Source organism: Phyllobates terribilis, unplaced genomic scaffold (assembly GCF_046119375.1).
Source record: "Phyllobates terribilis strain yellow unplaced genomic scaffold, ASM4611937v1 Scaffold_2__4_contigs__length_985480577, whole genome shotgun sequence".
NCBI classification, from domain to species: Eukaryota; Metazoa; Chordata; class Amphibia; order Anura; family Dendrobatidae; genus Phyllobates; species Phyllobates terribilis.
Genome location: NW_027362762.1, coordinates 429,669,738 through 429,696,415, shown reverse-complemented (window position 1 = coordinate 429,696,415; position 26,678 = coordinate 429,669,738). Strand labels below are relative to the sequence as shown.

General features: G+C 47.0%; 1 protein-coding gene across 1 annotated transcript in view; it reads right to left on the bottom strand.

Annotated features, from left to right (window-relative positions):
* The window catches only part of LOC141246057 (multidrug and toxin extrusion protein 2-like), a 431,448-nt gene that overhangs the window by 84,396 nt on the left and 320,374 nt on the right, over positions 1 to 26,678 (bottom strand). Inside the window, exons 3-4 of the mRNA XM_073669111.1 lie at positions 17,224 to 17,292; positions 2,803 to 2,951 (exon numbers count right to left, since the gene is read on the bottom strand). Of these exons, the coding sequence (XP_073525212.1) occupies positions 2,803 to 2,951; positions 17,224 to 17,292 (218 nt within the window). The remainder of the gene's footprint in view (positions 1 to 2,802; positions 2,952 to 17,223; positions 17,293 to 26,678) is intronic.

Genomic DNA, 26,678 nt, shown 5'->3' with positions numbered 1-26,678 from the left:
CCAGTATAAGGATGAGGGGGATATGCATACCTGGATAAGGATGAGGGGTGCCATGCATACCAGGATAAGGATGAAGGGTGTCGTGCATACCAGGATAAGGATGAGGGGTGCCATGCATACCAGGATAAGGATGAGGGATGCCATGCATACCAGGATAGGGATGAGGGATGCCATGCATACCAGGATAGGGATGAGGGGTGCCATGCATACCAGGATAGGGATGAGGGGTGCCATGCATACCAGGATGGGGATTGCTGTGCCATGCATACCAGGAAAGGGATGAGGGGTGCCATGCATACCAGGATAGGGATGAGGAGTGCCATGCATGCTAGGATAGGGATGAGGGGTGCCATGCATACCAGGATAAGGATGAGGGGTGCCATGCATACCAGGATGGAGGGGTGCCATGCATATCAGGATGGAGGGGTGCCATGCATACCAGGATGGGGATGGGGGCCACATAGAATAGGAAGGGGGGCATATCTACCAGGATGGGAGATATCATCAGAATTGGGGGACATTACCCCTATACCAGTGTCAGCAGCAGACCCGCTCCCCCTTAACAGTGCATCGTAACCACATTTTTTGCTTACATTTTTTTTTCTATTTTCCTCCTCTAAAACCTAGGTGTGTCTTATGGTCCGGTGCGTCTTATAGTCCGAAAAATATGGTATTTCATGCAAGAAAATGCAATTTAATTATTTAAAAATCATACAATGTGATTTTTCTGGTTTTTATTTTTAGATTCTGTCTCTCACAGTTGAAGTGTACCTACGATAACAATTACAGACCTCTCCATTCTTTGTGGGTGGAAAAACTTGCAAAATCGGCAGTGTATCAAATACTTATTTTTCCCACTGTAGGTGCTGAACCTTGAACATCTACCTTGCTATTTTCTGTGAATTTTTGTATTTGGCACGGTTCAGGTATTTGTATTTTCTGGTCGTATATTTATGTACACTTCATAAAATTCTTGTCCCTGCAGTGCTATACATTGCCTATTTCGGTGTGATATATTTAGTAGCACGCTGACTAAGCACACAAGTCAATGCAGGGGTGTGTGTATAAATTTCAGTAGGTATAAGTACATAGCCCATTTATAAATATACTTTATCCATGTTATTATCTACCCATATATAGGGATTTCCCATAACAGTTCACCCACCAAATTTTAATCTACCTGTACACGATGTTTATATATGTATATTGTTTTAAATTGTGTTTAAATAAAAGTTTAACATTTTTAATAATACTTATTTGTATGTTATTTTGTTCCTGACACACATGCCTCTTTTGGATGTTATGTACAGTATTTTGGTGCTTAATGGGGACACAACATATATTGATATTGGATTGCAATAGTTGGGTAATTTAAACTACATTAGTTTCCTTGACTATCCTTGGATTTGATATTTAAAATATAGGATGTAAGCAATGAATATCACTCTTTGTAAGTGGTATTGTATAAATGGACCACAAACAAAGAGTGATTCCTATATCTAACTGTGAAATTGCACCCCCTGTTAAGCCACACCCCTGAAGTACACAACTTTTTTTTTACTTTTTCTGGTATTTGTTTTATGTAAAATGAACAATTCTAAAACAAGTGATCCTTAGAGCTTGTTACTTGACACATCTGGAAGGAAGGTTTGATGCATTAGTTGTCCTGTTACCTTAGTCTCTGACCCTTTCCTTTGCTTGCGGGTGGGGGATGCTATTGGTCTCATCTGCCTAGGACACCAAAATACCTTCTACTGGCCTTGCTCCTAGTATCTAGTATCCTAGTATCGTTCAGGATATACTGTGAGTTGTAGGTTTATGCGACACAATTGTATATAGGGCTGACTTGACATTGCAATTGATTGCTACCCTAAGTTTGGCGATTTATTCTTGTATTGATGAAGGTTCTGGTGATGTTTTCATGTACTGATGATAGTTTTGGTGCTGAATTCATGAATAGATGGTGGTTCTTGAAATGTATTCATGTATTGATGTATTATTGGTGCTTCTGGTGATATATTCATGTATAGATAGTGCTTTTGGTTCTGTATTCATATACTGATGTTACTTCTACTTCTGCATTCATGTACTTATGATGCTGTAGGTTCTGTATTCATTTTCTTGCTGTTGTTTGTTGTGATGTATTCTTGTACTAATTATGTTTATGGTGATATATTTCCATACTAATGGTGGTTTTGATTCTGTGTTCCTGTGCTGCTATTGGCCCTGATCCTGTACAAATGTAGCAATCCATAATTTGTCAGATAATATGAAAAATGGCTATATTAATAAAGTAAAGTGATGGACCGACACTGATGAATTTTACCACTACTGAGATAGGAGTTGACAGTTACTCTTGATAAGATTCTATCTAGATAAGAGGAGCGAGAAGCTCTGTCTCTAGCTCCTCCCTCCTCCCGCTTACATAGAATTGTATCCATAGCTATACCAACTCGTATCTCAGTAATGGGAAAGTCTGTCTTCACTGAACACAGGTTTTATCTCAGAATTGAGAATTTTGATAATGACTGATCAATTCTGGCAGAGAAAGAAGCAGGTTTATCTAATAAGCTTTATTACAAAGTTGCTTATTTTCATGTGTTCTATTTTTTAAATAAAAATTAAAACTACAGTTACTCTTTAACAGTGTCGTTCAAGCGAAACAACCCCTTCTCGGAAAGTTGTTCTGGTTGGTCATCAGCTTATTAGCAGGCCGTGCTGCTAAAAAGATTGCTTTAGCATACTCTGATTATGTTTCATATATTTTAGAAAATTATATATATTATGAAATATTTCTTTTACCTGGCAACATGTGGATTCTGTTTGCAGAGAAGCAATATTTGTTCTGTGTTAATGAAAATAGCCCAGCAAGGGAAACAGCAGAGAAGCAGAATGAGAATCCCTCTCTGAAGTATTGTTCCCACACGTTTTAGGTTTTTGCTACCGAATGTCTGTAAAAAGAAAAAGAAAAGGATTTAGTCTTAGTTCCCATTAAAGGGTCAACCTAATGAAGAAAACTCCAGTATATTTGCCCTATTAGTCGTGCCGTGAACTGCTGCAGAGAAACTGAAACCTGTTCTCAGAGTTGCCCGGATATAAGCAAGTTGTGAAGCATGAGATCTTGACGGAACCACATGTACGGGTGAACCAGAGGCCATATCGAATCCCCAAAGCCCGCTGCGAGGTGATCTCCAAGCAGGTGCGGAGAATGTTGAGTCTGGGCATCATCGAGATTCTAAAATCGGCTGGTCCAGCCCCATTGTTCTAGTACCGAAGCCGGCCGGAGAATGGCGCTTCTGTAACGATTACAGAAAACTACACAAAGTGTCTAAGTTTGACGCCAGGTACATCACTACCCTAGACCTAACAAAGGGGTACTGACAAATTCTGTTATCCCCATGTGCCAAGAAGAAGACTGCCTTCTTTACACCCGACGGGTGTTTTCAGTAAGCCAGGATGCCGTTCAGTCTGCAGGGAACCCTAGCTACCTTTCAGAGGGCCATGGACCGGATCCTATCCTCGCACAATAAGTACGCCACCGCTTACCTGGACGACATTGTGATCGTCAGCCCAGATTGGGGAAGTCACCTGCAGAAGGTCTAGGCACTACTGGGGGCACTGAGAAAAGCCAGGTTTACCATAAACGCAAAAAAATGCGCCATAGGAAAAGAAGCGTAAAAATACTTAGGCTACGTCGTTGGAAGGGGCGAAATAAAGCCGTAAGTGAACAAGGTGCAAGCCATCCAGAATAGCCCACAACCAGCCTCCAAGAAACACGTTTTGGTGTTTCTGGGAATCGTGGGATACTATCTGCGATTTATCCCGAATTTCGCCATGATAGCGGCACCCCTTACCAACCTGATAAAGGTACAAAGACGGAGATCGCCAAGTGGTCTTCTGAGGCAGAGGTCGCGTTCCAGAAATTGAAGCTCGCCCTGTGTAAGCAGCTGGTCATGATAATGCCTGACTTCAATAAAGAGTTTGTGGTCCAGACGGACGCCTCAGAGGTCGGCATAGGAGCCGTCTTATCCCAAGAAGTAAATGGGGAGGAACATCCCATTCTTTATCTAAGCCGAAAACTCTCAGCCTGCGAAAAGAACTATGCTATTATGGAAAAAGAGTGCCTAGCCATCAAGTGGGCAACTGACACCTTGAGATACTACATATTAGGCCGGAAGTTCAGGCTAGTGCCAGATCATGCTCCCCTGAGATGGATGAGGGAAAGGATGGGGAAGAATGCCTGGGTGTCTAGGTGGTTTCTAGCACTCCAGGACTTTATTTTTTCGGTGGAGAACAGGCAAGGAAAACTACATTGTAACACAGATGCCCTGTCCAGACTTCCATATTTAGCAAGTGAAGGTGCCAAAACCCCTGGCTTTGGGCCAAGGGGGGGGATATGTGACAAAGTCACTGGCAGAATACTGGAGGGGAAAATGTTTCACTGAGGCTGTAAGCTTCCGTGATGTGAAACGTGGAAGTTTTCTCCTGCATAGTAGGTGCATAGAGGGTTAACCAGCCATTTAAAAGGGCATGTTTTATAGGTGAATGACCATAGTGTGGGTGAAGGTCATTCACCATATCTCCACCCCAGGGTGTGGTCTTGGCTTTAAATAGCTAGCCTTTTCACTCAGGTGTTGTTCAGTGTGTGGAAGCTAGCTCCTGAGAGAGAGAGGAGCTTGTGTTTATGTGCTAAACTGGACCATGTGCTATTGCTAATCCTGAGTGGCAGGACCTCGGACAGAGTAAGGACTGTTCTGTACCTTTCTCCTTTTTATTTCCTGCTATGCCAGAAAGGCTTTGTTTATGTTATGCACTTGGCAGTGGTTTATGCTAATTCTTACAATAAACTACCAAGTCATTTAAAGAGACAGTGTCCTGTATCTGCCTCCGAGTGCAGCAGAGCGAGCTACTCTACCACAGCATATATAGCTAAGTAAGCCACCCCCACACATAGCATACAGTATATAGACAAGTCCCCCTCCCCCACATATAGCATGTATAGCCAAGTCCCCCTCCCCAACACATAGCATACAGTATATAGACAAGTCCCCTCCCCCATGCATAGCATACAGTATATAGACAATTCTCCCTCCCCCACATATAGCATATATAGCCAAGTCCCCCTCCCCCACATATAGTATATAGCATATAGACAAGTCCCCCTCCCCCACATATAACATACAGTATATAGCCAAGTATCCCTCCACCAAAAATGATACATATAGATACAGTATTCTATTACATATATTAATTTCACATAAAATAATATATAATAATGTAAGCTGCTTCTACTCACAGTTTCCTGTGCTCACAGGAGTCTTCTTGATTATTGCATTAGCAGCAGAAGAGGTAGAAGATAGGACAGCTGCCGCATGCTGGGTAATGGGGCAGCACCAATCACAGCACAGCCTCATCAAGCTCCTTCTCTAAGGTGCAGGAGAGGAATGAAGGGCAGACTGTTGTGGTGACCTCTCCCCAGCCCCACACCACAAGATTTCATTGCTCTGGGTAGGGGAGGGGTGCTTGAAGCTGGTCAGACTGACACCTCTGCAGGAGAGGCATCATTAGCTATGCACTGCTCAGCTAATCCACATCCATAGCTGCACACTCCCTCCTTTCCCTGCTGTGCTGGCTATAGGCGTTGAAGTCAGACCTGTGACCTGTGCCTACACTGTCACTTGCTGGGAGTTGTAGTCTTTCACCACATACTGAAGTGCTATTATAACACAGTGATGGTTTAGGTTCAGGACCTGTGCCTGCACTGTCACTTGCTGGGAGTTGTAGTCCTTAACCACATACTGCAGTGTTATTATAACACAGTGATGGTGTAGGTACACGACCTGTGCCTGCACTGTCACTTGCTAGTCCCTCACCACATTCTGCAGTGCTATTGTGGCACCCCAGGAGTCCGGTTGCCACAGTTGCATTGCTTCCCTCACAAGGGGTGATGCCATGCCTGGAAGCAAGCAGGGGTCCCCTAGTCAGGTATACTAGCATGCAACACTTTCCTGGCTCCAGAACAGCAAGGGGAGCTCCTGCCCTTAGCAACTGGAATCTGGAGGCAGGGTTAGTTAGAGTTCGTGAGAGGAGTTGAATGCAGGACAGCGACGAGGAAAGACCTGGGGAGTGGAGCTGCACGGCAGCTCACCCCAGAGAGGAGCGTAGGAGAAACGGACACCAGAGTCCGAGGTTGTGGGGCACTGAAGGCCCAGCAGCAGAAACCGGGGGGCAGGAGACTGCAGGTCTCCTGGCCCCATCAGATGCCTGGAGGCTCAGCAGCACCGCAGGGCCCAGCACTGCCACGTGGGAGCAACACCCCAGGAAAGCCCGAGCTGCCTGCCATACTTGTGAGCACAAAGACGTTTTACTCAGGGACGAGGGCCACAGTACAGCTATAAGCAGCAGGGCCAAAGAGATTAGCGCAAAGGGAAGGCCTCCAACTTCACCTGGCGAGGTGGATTCCCAACTTGCTTCCAGGCCGCCCGGACCTCTACTATCAGCTAGCACCCGTGCCCCAGTCTGCCTAACCACTGCAAGTAAAGATAAGAGGAAACCGCCATTAAGGTGTGGACTGATTATTAACTGCGCCATCCCCTGCACTACACTGCACAGCAACATCTATAACGTCACCATTTGCTGCCCTGGAGCTAAGCTCTGCCTGTGGAGAGCTGAACCAACTCTGCTGCGTTATCATCAGCTCCAGAGGATCTGCACCGCAGCGGCAGCTCCATATAGCCGCATACCACAGGTGGCGTTATGAACATTAACCTATAAAAACTATAATCCCCTTTCAACAAACCCCCTTTTTATTGACCGCCCTGGGTCACGGACCGGGACACCGCCACTGTGACATCCTCTGCACCGACCAGCCCGGCACCGAGTACCCCACGGCCCAGGGCTCACGTCACTATTATGACACAGTGATGGTTTAGGTGTACGACCTGTGCATGCACTGTCACTTGTTGGCACTTTCCCCTCAGAAACCACAGTCAGCCTTGGCCGTGGCACCTTGATTTAATAAAGATATGATGTGAATGCACATGCATTAAAAATAGTTATGGATTTACTATTTTTTTTCCATCCTCCCATTTCTCCCTAAAAAAATGTAACAAGAGTAAATCTTCACAAAAGTGGTTCTAACATACTATGACGTCAAGGTGATAATGCAGATTCTGCCATTATGTTCACAGAATCACCAGCAGGAGGAGGATGGGGATAAACAGTCGCACTCCTACAACTGCCAAGATCGGAGGAAATTCTGATCCAGGTGGACCTTCTTGTAGACGTGGTCAATCAATTCGCCCTATGGGCCCTAGGCACTCCAGTCCGACCCTGCCCACGATTTTATATAGCGGCCCTGTAGTTTACTATTCTTGGCGGCGACTTTGTGTGAATTGCTTCACTGACACACTGCTACAAACTCTAAATGGAGGACAATAATTTCCACATTCACTACAAATGGCTGGATTTGTACCACAGTTATATGTGATACGTCTGATGGACACCCACGGTTTTAAATAGCGGCCCTGTAGTTTACTATTCTTGGCAGCGACCTTGTGTGAATAGCTTCACTGACACACTGCTACAAACTCTAAATGGAGGACAATAATTTCCACATTCACTACAAATGGCTGGATTTGTACCGCAGTTATATGTGATACATCTGATGGACACCCACGGTTTAAAAGAGCGGGCCTGTAGTTTACTATCCTTGGCAGCGACCTTGTGTGAATAGCTTCACTGACACACTGCTACAAAATCTAAGGCTATGTTCACACACATTGTGTTTTGCTGCGTATTTTGCAGCAGATTTTTATGCAAATTTTCAGCTGCGTCTAGCAGTACCAGCAAAGTCTATGAGAAACCAGAATTCTCTGTTTGCACATGTTGCTTTTTGTTTGCTGCGTATTTTCTGCCTTGCTTGCTTATTTGGAAAATAGAACATGTCACTTCTTTCAGCGTTTCTGCAGCAGAAAATACACCTGCGTTTTTGCTGTGTATTTGCTGCGATTTTTAAGCCATAGGAAGTAATGGGTGGTCAAAAATACGCAGCAAATATGCAGCAAATACGCAGCAAAAAGCGCAACAAATACGCAGCAAATACACACGTTTTTTACGCAGCTCTTTTCCTGCCAGAGAAAAGTTTGCAGCAGAAAAAAAAACGTGTGTGAACATAGCCTTAATGGAGGACAATATTTTCCACATTTACTACAAATGGCTGGATTTGTACCTCAGTTATATGTGATGTGTCTGATGGACACCCACAGTTTTAAATAACGGCTCTGTAGTTTACTATTCTTCACAGCTGCCACGTGTGAATAGCTTCACTGACACACTGCTGCAAACTCTAAATGGAGGAAAATATTTCCATCATTCAATACAAATGGCTGGATTTGTACCTTGGTTATATGTGATACGTCTTACGGACACCCGCGGTTTTAAATAGTGGGCTTGTAGTTTACTATTCTTCACAGCGACCACGTGTGAATTGCTTCATTGACACATTGCTACAAACTGTAAATGAAGGATAATATTTTCCACATTCCATACAAATGGCTGGATTTGTACCGCAGTTATATGTGATACATCTGATGGACACCCACGGTTTTAAATAGCAGCCCTGCAGTTTACTATTCTTGGCTGTGACCTCGTGTGAATAGCTTCACTGACACACTGCTACAAACTCTAAATGGAGGACAATATTTTCCACATTCACTACAAAAGGCTGGACTTGTATCGCAGTTATATGTGATGCATCTGATGGACACCCACGGTTTTAAATAGCGGCCCTTTATTTTACTATTCTTCACAGCAACCACGTGTGAATAGCTTCACTGACACACTGATGCAAAACTCTAAATGGCGGACAATATTTTCCACGTTCACTACAAATTTCTGGATTTTTATAGCTGTAATATGGGATCACGTCTGATGATGGAAAAGATCTGTCTGTATTCTGCAATGCTAACAAGCAAATGGAGCACTAAAATGGTGTACTCTGTATTGCTTTTTAAGCTAATAATCAGGATTAAGATAAAAAAGAAAATTAGCCCTGGCCCCTGATATCTTGGGCTATATCTACGGATATCTGTAACAGCAGGAGCAGACAGAACGTGCAATGAACCCTCTTGTGCTGTATACACTGCCACAAACCAAGCGTCGAGCACAGTGATGCTTGGGCGAGTACCGAGCAGTGGCGAGTGCGCTCGCTCATCACTATTAATTACTGCCGGTCCTGCCCCACCTGTCAGCTAACTGCTCCCGTGTCCCACTTCCGAAGCTCTCTAGTGCCATTGCCTATTATAGAGGTCCCATTTGACCGGATTGCCATGGACCTTGTCGGGAGTCTGCTCAAGTCCACCAGGGGGCACCAATACATGTTGGACTATGCAATTCGGTATCCGGAGGCCGTACCATTGAGAAACACGACCGCCAGGAGTATCGCCAGAGAGCTTGTGCATATTTTCTCCCAAACGGGCCTGCCAAAGGAGATCCTGAAAGACTAGGGGACTCCTTTTATGTCTAAGGTGAGGAGGGAGTTGTGTAAGGCTCTCCAGATTACACAACTCTGGACATCTGTATAGCATCCCCAGACGGACGGCCTGGTGGAGAGATTCAACGAGACCTTGAAGTCTATGCTGAAGAAGGTTATGGAGAAGGATGGGCAACACTGGGATTGGCTATTGCCATGCCTACCGTTCTCCATTAGGGAAGTTCCCCAAAGCTCTACTGGATTCTCACCGTTTGAGCTGCTATACGGACGGCCCCCTTGGGGACTTCTGGACATTGCGAAGGAGACCTGGGAAGCAGAGGTTACACCCTACCAGCGCGTCATCGAGCATGTGGCTCAAATGCAGGGCCAGATCATGAGGGTGATGCCAAATGTGAAGGAGAGCCTTCTACAGGCACAAGAAGCCCAGGCAAGGGTCTGCAATCAGGCTGAGACAATTCCGCCCTGGAGACCGGGTATTAGTATTAGTACCCACAGTTGATAGTAAGTTTCTGTCCAAGTGGCAAGGGCCATACGAGGTGGTCGAGAAATTGAGTGAAGTCAATTATAAAATACACCAGCCAGGAAGAAGAAAGCCATACCAGATCTACCACATCAACTTGCTTAAGCCGTGGCGGGACAGGGAACCAGTGGAGGCTATGTGTCTGGAGGCCAATCCTGAAGCCAGGGTCGAGGACGTCACAGTGGCAGAGACACTATCACCGGCCCAAAAACAACAGTGCCGAGAATTGCTGCAGAGAAACCGAGACCTGTTCTCAAAGTTACCCAGATGTGGTTGTGTAGCATGAGATCTTCACGGAACCGCATGTACGGGTGAACCAGAAGCCTTATCGAATCACGAAGCCCGCCGCGAGGTGATCTCCAAGGAGATAAGGAGAAGGTTGAGCCTAGGCATCATCGAGGAGTCTAAGAGTGGCTGGTCCAGCCCCAATGTTCTTGTACCGAAGCCAGACAGAGAGTGGCGCTTCTGTAATGATTACAGAAAACTAAATGAAGTGTCTAAGTTTGACGCCTATCCAATGCCCCGGGTCGCAACCGGCCTCCAAGAATCAGGTTTGGGCATTTCTAGTAATTGTGGGATACTATCGGCGATTTATCCCGAATTTTGCCATGATAGCCACACCCCTGACAGACCTGCTTAAGTCCAGATGGATTCCTCGGAGGTCGGGTTAGGAGCCATGTCGTCCCAAGAAGTGAATGGGAAGGAAAACCCCATCCTGTATTTGAGCAGAAAACACTCTGCTTGTGAAAAAAACTACGCCATTGTAGAATAAGAGTACCTGGCCGTCAAGTGGGCAGTTGACACCCTGGGGTATTACCTTTAGGCCGGAAGTTCAGGTTAGTGTCAGACCATTCGCCCCTTAGATGGATAAGGGAAAGGATGGGGAAGAATGCCCGAGTTACTAGGTGGGTTCTAGCTCTCCAGGACTTTAGTTTTCATGTAGAGCACAGGCCCAGGAAGCTACATGGTAGCGCAGATGCCCTGTCCAGACTTCCCTGTTTAGGAAGTGAATATGCCAAAACCCTCGGCTTTGGGCAGAGGGGGGATATCTGACAAAGTTACTGGCAGAATACTGGAGGGCTGTTGGCCTCAGTGGTGTGAAACATGGAATTCTTCTCCTGCATAGTAGGTGCAGAGAGGGTTAAGCAGCCACATTTAAAAGGGCATGTTTTATTGGTGAATGGCAAAGTGCGGACGGGATGCCATTCACCCTATCTCCACCCCCAGGAACTATCTGGGCTTTAAATAGCCAGCCTGTTCAGGTGGGGTTAAGTATCTGGAGGCAGCTCCAGAGAGAGGAGCTCATGTTTGTTTGTGCTAAACTGAACCGTGTGTTTTTGCTAATCCTTAGTGGCTGGACCCCGGCAGGTGAAAAGACTTTGCTGGACATTTTCTTATTTTGTCTTGCTGTTATGCCAGATGGCCTGTGTTTATTTTTATGACCTTTGCATTGGCTTATGCCGCTTAATAAACCAACTGAAAATTTAAAGAGACAGTGTTCCGTATCTTCCTTAATGTGCAGCCGAGTGAGCAGATATACCACACTGTACATATGGTATGCGCGCATGTGCTCTATGTATGTGTATGTGCCTGTGCATATATAGTATATGTGTATGTGTCTTTGTTTACTGAATATATGGTATGTGTGTCTCTGCTTATATATGTGTCTGTATGTGTCCATATATATTGTATGTATATGTGCCTGTATATATGTGTGTATGTGCCTGTGTATATGGTACTATATGTGTGTATGTGCCTGTGTACAGGGTGGGCCATTTATATGGATACACCTGAATAAAATGGGAATGGTTGGTGATATCAACTTCCCGTTTGTGGCACATTAGTATATGGGAGGTGGAAAACATTTCCAGATGGGTGGTGACCATGGTGGCCATTTTGAAGTCGGCCATTTTGGATCCAATTTTATTTTTTTCAATGGGAAGAGGGTCATGTGACACATTAAACTTATTGAGAATTTCATAAGAAAAACAATAGTGTGCTTGGTTTTAACGTAACTTTAAACTTTCATGAGTTATTTACAAGTTTATGACCACTTATAAAATGTGTTCAAAGTGGTTCCCATTGTGTTGTATTGTCAATGCAACCCTCTTCTCCCACTCTTGACATGCCGATAGCAACACTGCAGAAGAAATGCTAACACAGGCTTCCAAAATCCGTTGTTTCAAATGCAGCACATCTCGTATCTTCACAGCATAGACAATTGCCTTCAGATGACCCCAAAGATAAAAGTCTAAGGGGGTCAGATCAGGAGACCTTGGTGGCCATTCAACTGGCCCACGACGACCAATCCACTTTCCAGGAAACTGAGTTTTTCCAACAAAATGGTGCACGTCCAAATTATGGGTGTCAGGTCCAAGCATTCCTACATGAACAGTTTTCTGGAAACTGGATTGGTCATCGTGGGCCAGTTGAATGGCCACCAAGGTCTCCCAATATGACCCCCTTAGACTTTTATCTTTGGGGGTCTTCTAAAGGCAATTTTCTATGCTGTGAAGATACGAGATGTGCAGCATCTGAAACAACAGATACTGGAAGCCTGTGTTAGCATTTCTTCTGCAGTGTTGCTATCAGTGTGTCAAGAGTGGGAGAAGAGGGTTGCATTGACAATCCAACACAATGGGCAGCACTTTGAACACATTTTATAAGTGGTCATAAACTTGTAAATAACTCATGAAAGAATAAAGTTATGTTAAAACCAAGCACACCATTGTTTTTCTTATGGAATTCTCAATAAGTTTAATGTGTCACATGACCCTCTTCTCATTGAAAAAAATAAAGTTGGACCCAAAATGGCCAACTTCAAAATGGCCACCATGGTCACCAGCCATCTGGAAAAGTTTTCCCCCTCCCATATACTAATGTGTCACAAACAGGAAGTTGATATCACCAACCATTCCCATTTTATTTAGGTGTATCCATATAAATGGCCCACCCGGTATACTGTATATAGTACATTAGTACATGTGTGTTTGTGCCTGTGTATACTATATATATGGTATGTGCCTGTATATATGAGTATGTGCCTGTACATACTGTATGTGTCTATGTGCATTTATATATGTGTATGTGCCTGTATATGTGTGTATACTGAGTGTATATGTCTTTGTATGTGCATAAATATATGGTATGTCCCTCTATATGTGGTATATGCCTGCTGTATATGAGTGCATGAGTCTGTATATCTGGTATGCGTGTGACGCGCCCCCTGGGCCAGTGTTGTTTGGGGGATACCCGGAGCCGGATCAGATGGGGGTTGTAGTCTCCGAGTGGCGGTGACCCGGTCCGTGCCCAGGGTGTCAAGCTCAGTGTGTGGCAGTCCTACAGATGTTACTGGATGTTCTTTAGTGTCGACTACGCCACCCGTTGATTTGCGGTCACTACGGCCGCCGCTGCAGCAGGGTCCGCTGAGGCTGGTGGTGTGTGTGCAGCTCAGGTAGTATAACCCCCAACGGGAGGGGTATAGCCTCAGGGGGTCAGTTGCAGAGGATGGTGGTTGTGGAGGTGCAGTGAGGATGGTAATGAAACTCAGAGTCGGGCTGTGCAGTTCAGGGTTTTTACTTACTGCTTTTGTGTTGGTCACTCCGGCCTTGAGTGACCACCCGAGCCGTGCTGCGTCCACCAGGTCCTGGACTCGGCCAACCCCCAGGTGATTCTGGAGCGTGTTCCTGAGCTCCCTTTCTGACTTGTCCTTCTCTCTGGCCTTCCCCACCAGGGATCCACCTAAGTCCGGCTCCCTCGGGCCTCTTGTTGGTAAAACCCTTGTCTCTGGGTTCCCTGACCCTATTATTGGTTTGCCTTCCGGGTGGATTTAGTGGGTGGTCGTGGCAGATCCTGCCCACGACCTCCGGTCTCTGGCTAAGGATTAGTGCCCTCCACCAGCTTGGGATCCGGTACCCTTGTGCCAACTCTTCACCCTCTGGTCTAATTTTGGGTTCTTGGAGTTCCCTCTTCTCCCCCTCTGGGTCCTTCTTCTCTCCTCTCTCTCACTCTCTTGGCCTTGGAGCTGGCTGAGCTGCTCTGCTTGTCGGACCAAACCTCTACAAAAGACCCTGTTCTAAGATGGTTCCCACCTTATATACTCCCTCTATGTGTGAGCTCAGGTGACCAGCACCCAATGAGCTCCTAGCATTACCCAGACTGCTCCCCCTATCTGCCCCTACACTACTGGGATGTTCCACCCCCCTCCCACTCCAGCCAGGGACAGACGCTGTCGTACCTGCACATATACTGGTGGGAGTACCGTTGATCTGTCCCCCGGAAATGGGATGTATGTAGTGCATGCAGCCTACTGAGCTCAGTCCCACACTCCATCCTTACCCGGGAGTGGAATACCACACCTCTGGCTTGAGGTGTAATACCCCTGTAGCAGCCGAATCCTCAGGGTGCTACACGTGTATGTGCTTGTATATCTGGTATGTGTGTATGCATCTATATATGTGTGTATCTGCCTGTATATCTGGCATGTACTGTATGTGCCTGCCAGACAGGTCTTTGATGGGAGATATGTATCATCGAGGTTGGTAGTGTTGGTAATGTAAGCCCAGAAAAAGCAGGCAGCAGCATGTATTGTGCTGAGAGAGTTAATAAGGCATGTGAAAAGTAGGGTTTATGAGCAATCAGAAAGATGGGATGGACTGGCTTCTCACATATTCCCACCCCAGGGTGTGGTACAGCAGATAAAAAGGAGACCAGTGGTCTCATTCAGGGTTTGTAACTTAGACAACAGTGTATCTTTGCTGAGGTTTAAAAAGCTGGACTCTAACCCCAGCGGGCGAACCGACACTACTACTGTATACACCGGCACATATAATATATATACTGAACAAAAATATAAACACCGCACTTTTGTTTTGCTCCCATTTTTCATGAGCTGAACTCAAAGATCTAAAACTTTTTCTATGTACACAAAAGGCCTTTATTTCTCACATATTGTTCACAAATTTGTCTAAATCTGTGTTAGTGAGCACTTCTGCTTTGCCGAGATAATTCATCCATCTGACAGGTGTGACATATCAAGATGCTGATTAGACAGCATGATTATTCACACGTGTGCCTTAGGCTGACCACAATAAAAGGCCACTCTAAAATGTGTAGTTTTACAGTATTGGGGATGTCCAGGGGGAGCAGAAAACCAGTCAGTATCTGGTGTGACCACCATTAACCTCACCCAGTGCAACACATCTCCTTTGCATAAGAGTTCATCAGGTTGTTGATTGTGGCTTGTGGTATGTTGGTTCACTCCTCTTCAATGGCTATGTGAAGTTGACGGATATTGGCAGGAACCTAAACACGCTGTCGTATACGCCAATCCAGAACATCCCAAACATGCTCATGTCACCCACTGAGCATGTTTGGGATGCTCTGGTCAATGTATACTGTACGACAGTGTGGCGCCCCTGAGGGTTCGACCGCCACAGGAATGCTGCACTTCTCCAATGGAGTGTGGTGTTCCTCCTCTGAGGTAAGGCCAGTGTGATGGTAGTGATCTAGCCTTTTGCATCCAGCACCACATTTCCACCAGAGGGAGCTAGTATGCACTAGGTGCTGCTCCCCTGGTTACAGGGAGACTGGGGAACACAAAGTGGTAGGAACCAGTTAGTGGGTGTGGGTGGAGGAACAACTAGATAGTGACACTTTAGATTTCATATTTAATAGAATGCCATCTTTGATCTTGGTTCTTCTCTGGTCCTTCGGTCCTTGTCTTTTGGTTCTTCTCTGGTCCATCAGTCTAGCCTTTGCTAGTCTGTCGGCTGTCACTGTGCTGTCAAACTACTGTGTGTAATGTGACTTCCCTCCGGGAGCGCAGATCCTGTGTGGGCCTGCACCGGCATGGGACACAGCCCTCGTACCCTGATCTTGGGACGAGAGGTAGGTTGCAGGCAAGGAATGTCTCAACCCGGCCGAGGACCAGGATCAAGAAGGCCCGGGAGCTTTAGAGTCTGGCTCCCTAGCAAATGGGTCCCGGGGAGGATGCAGACGGAGCGGAGTACGCCACCTGTCCTCGCCTACCTGATCTATTCAGAGGGATTCCGGCTGCAAGAGGGGTACCGGCCCCCGACACCCGACCTCGTACTCTACGTCCAGGACGGGAAAGCTCGGTTAGGCCCTGAGGATCCCACCGGGCGTCGGTTGGAGAGGAATTGCCACCCGACCCCTACACCTGAGAGGAGCTCAGAGGGAGACCCGGCCTATCCACACACGCACAGACGGGAAAGGGTGAAGTCTGTAGTGCAGGAACACTCTGGTGCAGGGTCGCTACCAAACACTGGACTTCCTCGGAGGTAGTCGGACCCCGTCCCTGGTGGCCGCAGGACTCCGCGAGGAGCAGGGAGTCGCCTTCCCGCTAACATCTCTGAGTGAGTAAAGCCTTGGAAGTTCACCCCTATGGCCTCCGGACTGTTCATTACGCGCCATACCACGTGACGCGGTGCCCGTACTCCCCGCGCTGCTGCTACCCCCCTTCATCCTGTCTTGCCTGCCCTGAGGTCTTGCTCCACCTGTGAGGAGCAGTGAGAACTTTAGCCGCCATGACACCAGGCCTCAGCGGACTGTAGCGCCGCTGGTGGCCCTTCACCAGACACCACAGGTGGCGTAGTCGTTAATCGGCCACTCAACCCGGAATAGCCCACGCCATCTCTTTCTAATGTGACGGCCCTGAGCACGGGTCGGGCCCGGGCCACGGCTGCATCCCATCTCTTCAATGCAGGGCCCGACACCGAGTCCCCCAACACCAAGGGTAAAACACGGGCTTTCTGAGTAGAGGCGTCACAACAGCGTGTTCAAAAATACATAAAATACATATGCCATGATTAAATGGATTTAGGCTGTGTTCACATACTGGAACCAAGGTGGGGGCATTATGTGACCAGAAGCAGAGCCAACATGCAGATTGGCTGGTTTTGCAAATGCAAAATGCAAAAACTATTATTGCTAGTGGCCATACAGTTCTGTTTGTCAGCGTGGATTTCAGTATCATCATGACCTAAACATGTGAACTCAGTATTAGTTCTAAACTAATTGTCTTAGCTAATTGTTATTAGCCAAATGACCATTCAAATTCAAATTGCCAGGCAAGAGACAGACACATAAAATTCATAAAATTCCATATTCACCCATATGACAAAGTATAGATTTGGCTGGAGTTTCACTTTTAATGTATACAATATGATCAACCTTTTATCATTCCTACCTGGGATATGAGTGTATCACATGCTGCTGTCATGCCAAAACCCACCGATATTCCTGTTACATTTATAACCTGTGAAGAAAAAAAGAAAAAATGCACAGAATGCTTAATTTCAAATGCAACCCCAATTTCAAAAAAGTTAGACACTGTATAAAATATCAAGAAAAAGGAATGCAATAAACTGGAATCCACATATCAGAAGTTAAAAGTTAGACATTTTTCCATTTCATTTAAAAAAATTAACTCATTTAAAATTGATTGCAGCAACAAATATAAAAAAATGTTGGGACAGGTTAACAAAAGGTTAGATAGCAGCTGGAGGGTCAATTTTGAACAAAGTCACACGACTTCATTGGCGGATTATAATGAGGGCAATCTGGGCTACCACCCGGGGCCCAGGGCCAGATTGCCCTCATTACAATGTTTTGTGTGCCACCAGTGCACTGGCAGGAAGCTTTCCTATAACTCCGCTGCCGACCTTTCAAAATGGCAACGCAGCTCCAGGGGAGCGCCTGTCGCCTCTGCTGTAATGAGCAGTACAATGATGTAATCAGTCGGCACGTACGCGCTGGTAACAAGCAGAAGTGGAGCCTTGGGAACTGAAGCAGAGCATCGGTGGAACGGGAGTGAGGTGAGTATGTATTGTTTTATTTTAATTAATATGTGCATGGTATATGTGCCTATATACAGTACAGACCAAAAGTTTGGACACACCTTCTCATTTAAAGATTTATCTGTATTTTCATGACTTTGAAAATTGTACATTCACACTGAAGGCATCAAAACTATGAATTAACACATGTGGAATTATATACTTAACAAAAAAGTGTGAAACAACTGAAAATATGTCTTATATTCTTGGTTCTTCAAAGTAGCCACCTTTTGCTTTGATGACTGCTTTGCACACTCTTTGCATTCTCTTGATGAGCTTCAAGAGGTAGTCACCGGAAATGGTTTTCACTTCACAGGAGTGCCCTGTCAGGTTTAATAAGTAGGATTTCTTGCCGTATAAATGGGGTTGGGACCATCAGTTGTGTTGTGCAGAAGTCAAGTGGATACACAGCTGATAGTCCTACTGAATAGACTGTTAGAATTTGTATTATGGCAAGAAAAAAGCAGCTAAGTAAAGAAAAACGAGTGCCCGTCATTGCTTTAAGAAATGAAGGTCAGTCAGTCCGAAAAATTGGGAAAACTTTGAAAGTGTCCCCAAGTGCAGTTGCAAAAGCCATCAAGCGCTACAAAGAAACAGGTTCACATGAGGACCGCCCCAGGAAAGGAAGACCAAGAGTCACCTCTGCTTCTGAGGATAAGTTTATCCGAGTCACCAGCCTCAGAAATCGCAGGTTAACAGCAGCTCAGATTAGAGACCAGGTCAATGCCACATAAAGTTCTAGCAGCAGACACATCTCTACAACGACTGTTAAGAGGAGACTTTGTGCAGCTGGCATTCATGGTAAAATAGCTGCTAGGAAACCACTGCTAAGGACAGGCAACAAGCAGAAGAGACTTGTTTGGGCTAAAGAACACAAGGAATGGACATTAGATCAGTAGAAATCTGTGCTTTGGTCTGATGAGTCCAAATTTGAGATATTTGGTTCCAACCACCGTGTCTTTGTGCGACGCAGAAAAGGTGAACGGATGGACTCTACATGCCTGGTTCCCACCGGGAAGCATGGAGGAGGAGGTGTGATGGTGTGGGGGTGCTTTGCTGGTGACACTGTTGGGGATTTATTCAAAATTGAAGGCATACTGAACCAGCATGGCTACCACAGCATCTCGCAGCGGCATGCAATTCCATCCGGTTTGCATTTAGTTGGACCATCATTTATTTTTCAACAGGACAATGACCCCAAACACACCTCCAGGCTGTGTAAGGGCTATTTGACCAAGACGGAGAGTGATGGGGTGCTACGCCAGATGACCTGGCCTCCACAGTCACCAGGCCTGAACCCAATCAAGATGGTTTGGGGTGAGCTGGACCGCAGAGTGAAGGCAAAAGGGCCAACAAGTGCTTAGCATCTCTGGGAACTCCTTCAAGATGGTTGGAAGATCATTTCCGGTAACTACCTCTTGAAGCTCATCAAGAGAATGCCAAGAGTGTGCAAAGTAGTCATCAAAGCAAAAGGTGGCTACTTTGAAGAACCTAGAATATAAGACATATTTTCAGTTGTTTCACACTTTTTTGTTAAGTATATAATTCCACATGTATTAATTCAAAGTTTTTATGCCTTCAGTGTGAATGTACAATTTTAATAGTCATGAAAATACAGAAAAATCTTTAAATGAGAAGGTGTGTCCAAACTTTTGGTCTTTACTGTATATGGGCTATGTGAGGGCTCGTACTCTATATAGGTTGCTATGTGGGGAGTTCATACTGTATATAGGAAGTTATGTTGTGGCTCATACTGTATATATGGGGCTATGTGAGGACTCATACTGTATATAGGGGTTCATACTGAATATAGGAGGCTATGTGCGGGCTCATACTGTACATAGGGAGCTATGTGCGGGCTCATACTGTACATAGGGAGCTATGTGCGGGCTCATACTGTATATAGGGAGCTATGTGCAGGGTCCCTATATATAGGGAGCTATGTGTGGCCTCATACTGTATGTGGGGGCTCATACTGTACATAGGAAGCTATTTGCAGGCTCATACTGTATTTAGGGGGTTATGTTTGGGCTCATACTGTATCTAGGGAGCTATTTGCGGGATCATACTGTATATAGAAGGCTATATGAGGCTTACAGTGTATCTAGGAATCCTGCCCCATGTGTCTCCCATCCTGCCCCATTTGTCTCCATACTACCCCATCTGTCTGCATCCTGCTCCTTGATCCTGCCCCTTCTGTCTCCCATCCTGCCCCATCTGTCTCCATCTGCTCCATGATCCTGCCTCATCTGTCTCCATCCTGCCCCAACTGTCTACATCCTGCCCCATGATACTGCCCCATCTGTCTCCATCCTGCCCCATGTGTCTCCATTCTGCCCCTTGTGTCTTCATCCTGCTCCATGATCCTGCCCAATCTATCTCCATCCTGCCCCATCTGTCTCCATCCAGCCCCATCTGTCTCTATCCTGCCCCATGATCCTGCCCCATCTGTCTCCATCCAGCCCCATGATCTTGCCCCATCTGTATCCATCCTGCCCCATGATCCTGTACTATCTGTCTCCATCCTGCTCCATGATACTGCCCCATCTGTCTCCATCCTGCCACATGATCTTGCCCCATCTGTCTCCATGGTCCTGCCCCATCTGTCTCCATCTTGCCCCATGATCCCGTAACATCTGTTTTCATCCTGCTCCATGATCCTGCCCCATTCTGTCTCCATCCTGCTCCATCTGTCTCAATCCTGCCCCATCTGTCTCCATCCTGTCCCATGATCTTGCCCTATCTGTCTCAATCCTGCCCCATCTGTCTCCATCCTGCCCCTTCTGTCTCCATCCTGCCCCATTATCCTGCCCAATCTGTCTCCATCCTGCCCCAAGATCCTGCTCCATCTGTCTCCATCTTGCTCCATGATCCTGCCCAATCTGTCTTCATCCTGCCCCTTCTGTCTCCATTCTGCCCCATGATCCTGCCCCATCTGTCTCCATCCAGCCCATCTGTCTCTATCCTGCCCCATGATCAAGTCCCATCTGTCTACATCCTGCCCCATGATCTTGCCCTATCTGTCTCCAAGATCTTGCCCCATCTGTCTCCATCCTGCCCCATGATCCTGTACCATCTGTCTCCATCTTGCCCCATGATCCTGTAACATCTGTCTTCATCCTGCTCCATGATCCTGCCCAATCTATCTCCATCTTCCCCATGATCTTTCCCCATCTGTGTCCATGATCCTGCTCCATCTATCTCCATCCTGCCCCATGATCCTGCCCCATCTGTCACCATCCTGCTCCATGATCCTGCCCCATCTGTATCCATCTTGCTCCATGATCCTGACCCATTTTGTCTCCCATCCTGCTCCATCTGTCTCCATCCTGCCCCATCCTGTCCCATGATCCTGCCCCATCTGTCTCCATGATCCTGCCTCATCTGTCTCCATCTTGCCCAATCCTGTCCCATGATCTTGTCCCATCTGTCTCCATGATCCTGCCCCATCTGTCTCCATCTTGCCCCATGATCCTGTAACATCTGTCTCCATCCTGCTCCATGATCCTGCCCCATCTTTATCCATACTGCTCCATGATCCTGCCCCATTCTGTCTCCCATCCTGCTCCATCTGTCTCCATCCTGCCCCATCCTGTCCCATGATTCTGTCCCATCTGTCTTCATCCTGCCCCATCTGTCTCCATCCTGCTCCATGATCCTGCCCCATCTGTCTCCATCCTGCCCTATGATCCTGCCCCATCTGTCTCCATCCTGCCCCATGATCCTGCCCGATCTGTCTCCTTCCTGCCCTATGATCCTGATCCATCTGTCTCCATCCTGCCCCATGATCCTGCTCCATCTGTCTCCATCCTGCCCAATGATCCTACCCTATTTATTTCCGTTCTGCCCCATGATCCTACCCCCTCTATCTCTATCCTGCCCCATTTGGCTCCATCCTGCTCCTTGATCCTGACCCATCTGTCCCCATATTGAGCTTTCAGTACAAAAATAAATGAATAAAGTTTCTCCTTACCTAGCTGCGGTCCAGCACTGCCCAGCTCGCCCTCATCCATTTGAGGCGTTCCATGATCCTGCCCCATCTATCTCCATCCTGCCCCATCTGTCTCCATCCAGCCCTATCTGTCTCTATCCTGCCCCATGATCTTGCCCAATCTGTCTCCATGATCTTGCCCCATCTGTCTCCATCCTGCCCCATAATCCTGTGTAAGAGGGAAGACCGGGGTGTAAGTACTGTCAGAACAAGGGATCCAGAACTGCCGGGGCCGTACCTCTGGTTGCTGGGGCAAGACAGACTTCCAGCACAGGAGTCAGGTGACTGGGAAGCTGGGGGCATGTCCAGAGGGAGAGCTGGGAGGTCAGGTGACCGAAGAACTGGTGGCGTGGCTAGAGAGAGGAAAGATGAGGACTTTTGCGCGGGAAAGCGGCATGAGAGTCCCACTCAGGAGAGCAGTATGAGAGGGTCCAGGCTCCTGGCTCCAGTACTGGGAGCAAGAGCCGAGTGCAGTGGACTGGAGGAGTCATACCGACTAGAGAAGAGATGCAGGGTCTGTGGAGCTGAGCACGCGAGGTGCTGTGTTAAGGACTAAGGGCTCAGCGGGTAAAACCGGAGACCGCCCACTGCTGCCAGAAGACGGAGCATTGTTTGGGCAGGGAAGCCTGAAGAAATCAACACCGGCATCAGCTGGCAACTGCCTTGTGGAGGAAAAGAGTCAGCTAAGTGTAAAAACTGTCGATTACAACCGGTTTGACTCTGCTATATCTAGTTAAACTGTGAACTGTCAGTTAAAGACTTTTACCTGCTATTTCCCTTGTTTTCCCCCATATTTTCCCCTGTTACTCCCTGCGTGGAGATTGACCTTGTTATTATAAACTTCCCCTGTTTATTAACCCGGTATTGGCTGTTCTGTGTTTCTGTGTCGCTGCATCTAAAGTACCCGGTTACATTTGGCGTAGTCGGCAGGATGCAGTCATTAGACACAGACACTGCAGATCAGTCCATCCTGGGAGCCCCTAAATCTAGCTTGCCACTGGGGGCCATGCTCAGCAATCTCCCAAAGTTCACCGGGGACAATATGATGCTGTGGGACTGGAGTGAGAGAGTTAGGAGTATGTTATTTATGCATCTGATGACCCCAGCTATGCAAGCCAAAATAGCCTTACTGGCCCTGAATGGAGAGGCTCGACAATCCGTGATATACCGCCCTCCCCATGACCGGGATACTGTAGAAAAAGTGGTGCGGATACTGGAGGAGATGCATGGGGATCCCACCAATGTAGGAGAGCTGAGGATACGGCTGTTTCACCAAGTGCAGCAGGAGAAGGAGACTGTGACACAGTAAGTTAATGCCTTACAAAGGGTGCATACCTATATCACTAGAAAAGATGACATGGGAAATTTGGGAATGGGCCCCCCTGACGTGATCTTAAGGGACCAGTTTGTGGCAGGTCTCAGGGATGTGCAGCTGAAGAAGGCCTTGCGGTAGCGCCTGCGCGCCAACCCACGTATGACTTTTCTAGAAGTGGTAGCGGAGGCACATGTGAGAGAGCAGGAGATGGGGGTGATGGCCCTGGCAGGGATGGTCCGGAGTAATGAGGTACCCACCCCACCTGCAGCTGAACCGGAATGGGCTCGAGAGATGCGAAAGGAGATACAGGAGATATGGGATGAATGGTCCAGTCTCAAGAAGACCCCTGCCCCGACACCAGAGATACCCAGATCGATTGCTCCAGTTATGGAAAGAATTGAATTCAGGACCACCCTTGCAGGAGTGTGGCAGCCCTATGCAGACAGAGACACGACCTGCTGGAAGTGTGGAGGCGCAGGACATTACACCAGGGGCTATGCTAGCCGAGGGCGGCCCCTGTCGCAGCAGCCATTAAACTAGGGGGCTCCGTGTTTGGGGGACACAGTCTGGAGCCTGAGGAAGGGGAAAGAAAAAGAGGAAGTCCCAAGGACCTGGTTTCCACCAGCCCGACTGTCTGGGCCGAAATAAGTGGTCGGGCTGTTCACTGCCTGATTGACATGGGATCCCAGTTGACTACGATGACAGAAGCCTACTTCCAACAGCGATTTCCAGACATAGCGCGGCCTGAATGGGGACCAGTAATTAGACTCACGGTAGCTAATCAATTACCCATCCCAGTCGCAGGGGTGGTGTGGATGAAGATCCGAGTGTGTGGAAAAGATGTGGGAAAAAAAGCAGTCGTCCTGGTCGCAGGGGGAACCGGAAGCGGACCCCTGGTGACCCTCGGAATGAATGTGCTGAAAGAGATCGGGCAAATCCTGCTTAGTGAGCTGAAGGAGATTCCTCTAGACCAGTGGGACCCATGAACCCCCCAAAGGAGGGTCTTTCAACAACTAATCCAAGCTGCCCAGGCTCAGGAGACATTGAGTGAAGGGAAGATCCTGGGGAAAATAATAGTGCCAGCACCTACGGCGCTCACCTTACCGCCCGGACAAACTGTACTCACGTTATCCACACATGCCTGCACACCTCTTGATGGGGTCGAAGTTCAGATAGAACCAACATCGATGGACAAAGTACCCCCCGGACTCTTGGTGGCTCGGACACTAGCCACCGTTCAGGGTGGCAATGTTATAGTGCGGTGTGTTAATCTGGGTGAAGATGATCTCACACTCCCTCCCATGGCAGAAATAGCCCAGATTCTGGGAATGCCAGAGAAGTTGGTGCGACCTGATGTGGTACAGCTGTCTGCTGTACGAGGAGACCCCTGGACTCTGGCAGTCACTGTGCCGCCGGAATCCCACCGGGCTAGTGCGAAGGGGGGACGAAGAATCCTAGAGCGAATGCGGGCTGAATTGACGGGACTTACACCTCGACAGGTGCAGCAGGTTGAGGAGGTGCTGGAGCGGTACCAGGAAGTCTTTGCTCGCCATGAGAATGATTTTGGTTGCACCAAAGCCATTACCCATGAGATTCCCACGGGGAGCGCTGCCCCAGTGCGGGAGAGATACCAGCAGATACCTCCCCAGATGTATTAAGAGGTTAAGGAGATGCTAGCCCATATGTTACAGAATGGTGTGATATGGGAGAGTCCGAGTCCATGGGCAGCCCCGATTGTCCTGGTTCGGAAGAAAGATGGGACCCTGCAGTTCTGTGTGGACTATAGACGGCTGAATGCCTGTACAGTACGGGACTCTTACCCACTACCCCAAATCGAAGAGTTCCTGTCGGCCTTGGGGAAGGCAAGATACTTCTCCTCCTTGGATCTGGCCAGTGGGTACTGGTGGCTGCCCATGGCCATGCAAAGATGGCGTTCATATTACCCATGGGACTATTCGAATTCAATCGGAGGCCCTTCGGTCTGACTAATGCCCCCGGGACGTTCCAGCATCTGATGGAGAGGTGCCTGGGCGATTTGAAGTTGGAGGCGACACTGATTTACCTTGACGACATAATTGTCTATGCCGCCACCTTCGAGGAGCACCTCCAGCGACTGGAGCAAGTACTGAGTCGCCTACAGAGTCATGGCCTAAAGGTAAAGCCCCAGAAGTGCCACCTGTTCTGCAAACAGATCAAATATCTCAGTCATACTGTGTCCGGTGAAGGAGTCAGGCCCACCCAGGAAAAGGTGGCCGCCGTACAGGAGTGGCCTACTCCGAAGACAGTGAAGGACGTTCGGGCCTTCCTGGGACTTGCTGGGTACTACCGAAGGTTCGTGAAGAACTTCACCAGCATAGCAAACCCATTGCTGGAGCTACTTAAGGGAGTGCCGGCGAGGGGGGGGGGATTTGTATTTATGTGTAAAATCATCCTTAAAAACCATCTTGCGTGAGTATATATGTGAATCTAATGAAAATGTAGAGTGTGGGCGGAGATAAGGGGAGGGGGAAAAAATAATAAATTACTGATAGGGGTTTGTTATAAGTCTCCAAAAATAATGGAAGCAGCGGAGAATATCCTCATAAAGCAAATAGATGAAGCTGAGACTCAAGGAGAAGTCATTATTATGGGGGACTTTAACTACCCTGAAATACATTGGGGAACAGAAACCTGTAGTTCCAGCAAAGGTAATAGATTTTTGACAACTATGAGAGACAATTACCTTTCACAACTGGTTCAGGACCCAACAAGAAGGGGGGCACTGCTTGACTTGATATTAACCAACAGGCCAGACCGCATATCAAATATACGAGTTGGGGGTCACTTGGGTAATAGTGATCGCAAAATAATAAGCTTTCATGTATCCTTTAATAAGATGTGTAGTAGAGGGGTTACAAGGACACTAAACTTCAGGAAGGCAAATTTCCAACGGTTGAGAGATGATCTTAGTGCAAAAAACTGGGACGATATCCTGTGACATAAAACTACACAAAGCAAATGGGAGACATTTATTAGCATCCTGAATAGGACCTGTGCACAATATATACCCTATGGGAATAAACATGCTAGAAATAGGAGGAAACCACTATGGCTAAATAGAGCTGTAAGGGGCGCAATAAGTGACAAAAAGAAAGCATTTAGAGAACTAAACCAAGTAGTTAGTGATGAGGCATTAAATAAATACAGAAAATTAAATAAATTCTGTAAAAACCAAATCAAGGCAGCAAAAGATTGAGACAGAGAGACTCATTGCCAGAGAAAGTAAAAATAATCCCAAAATATTCTTTAACTACATAAATAGTAAGAAACTTAAAAATTATAGTATTGGCCCCCTTAAAAATAGTCTGGTTGAAATGGTGGATGAGGATGAGGATAAAAACAATATGCTAAATGATTTATTTTCAACAGTATTTACACAAGGAAATCGCTTGACAGAAAACATGATCAGTGATAACAAAAATTCTCCATTAAATGTCACTATTTGTTCTCCTCCCGACCCT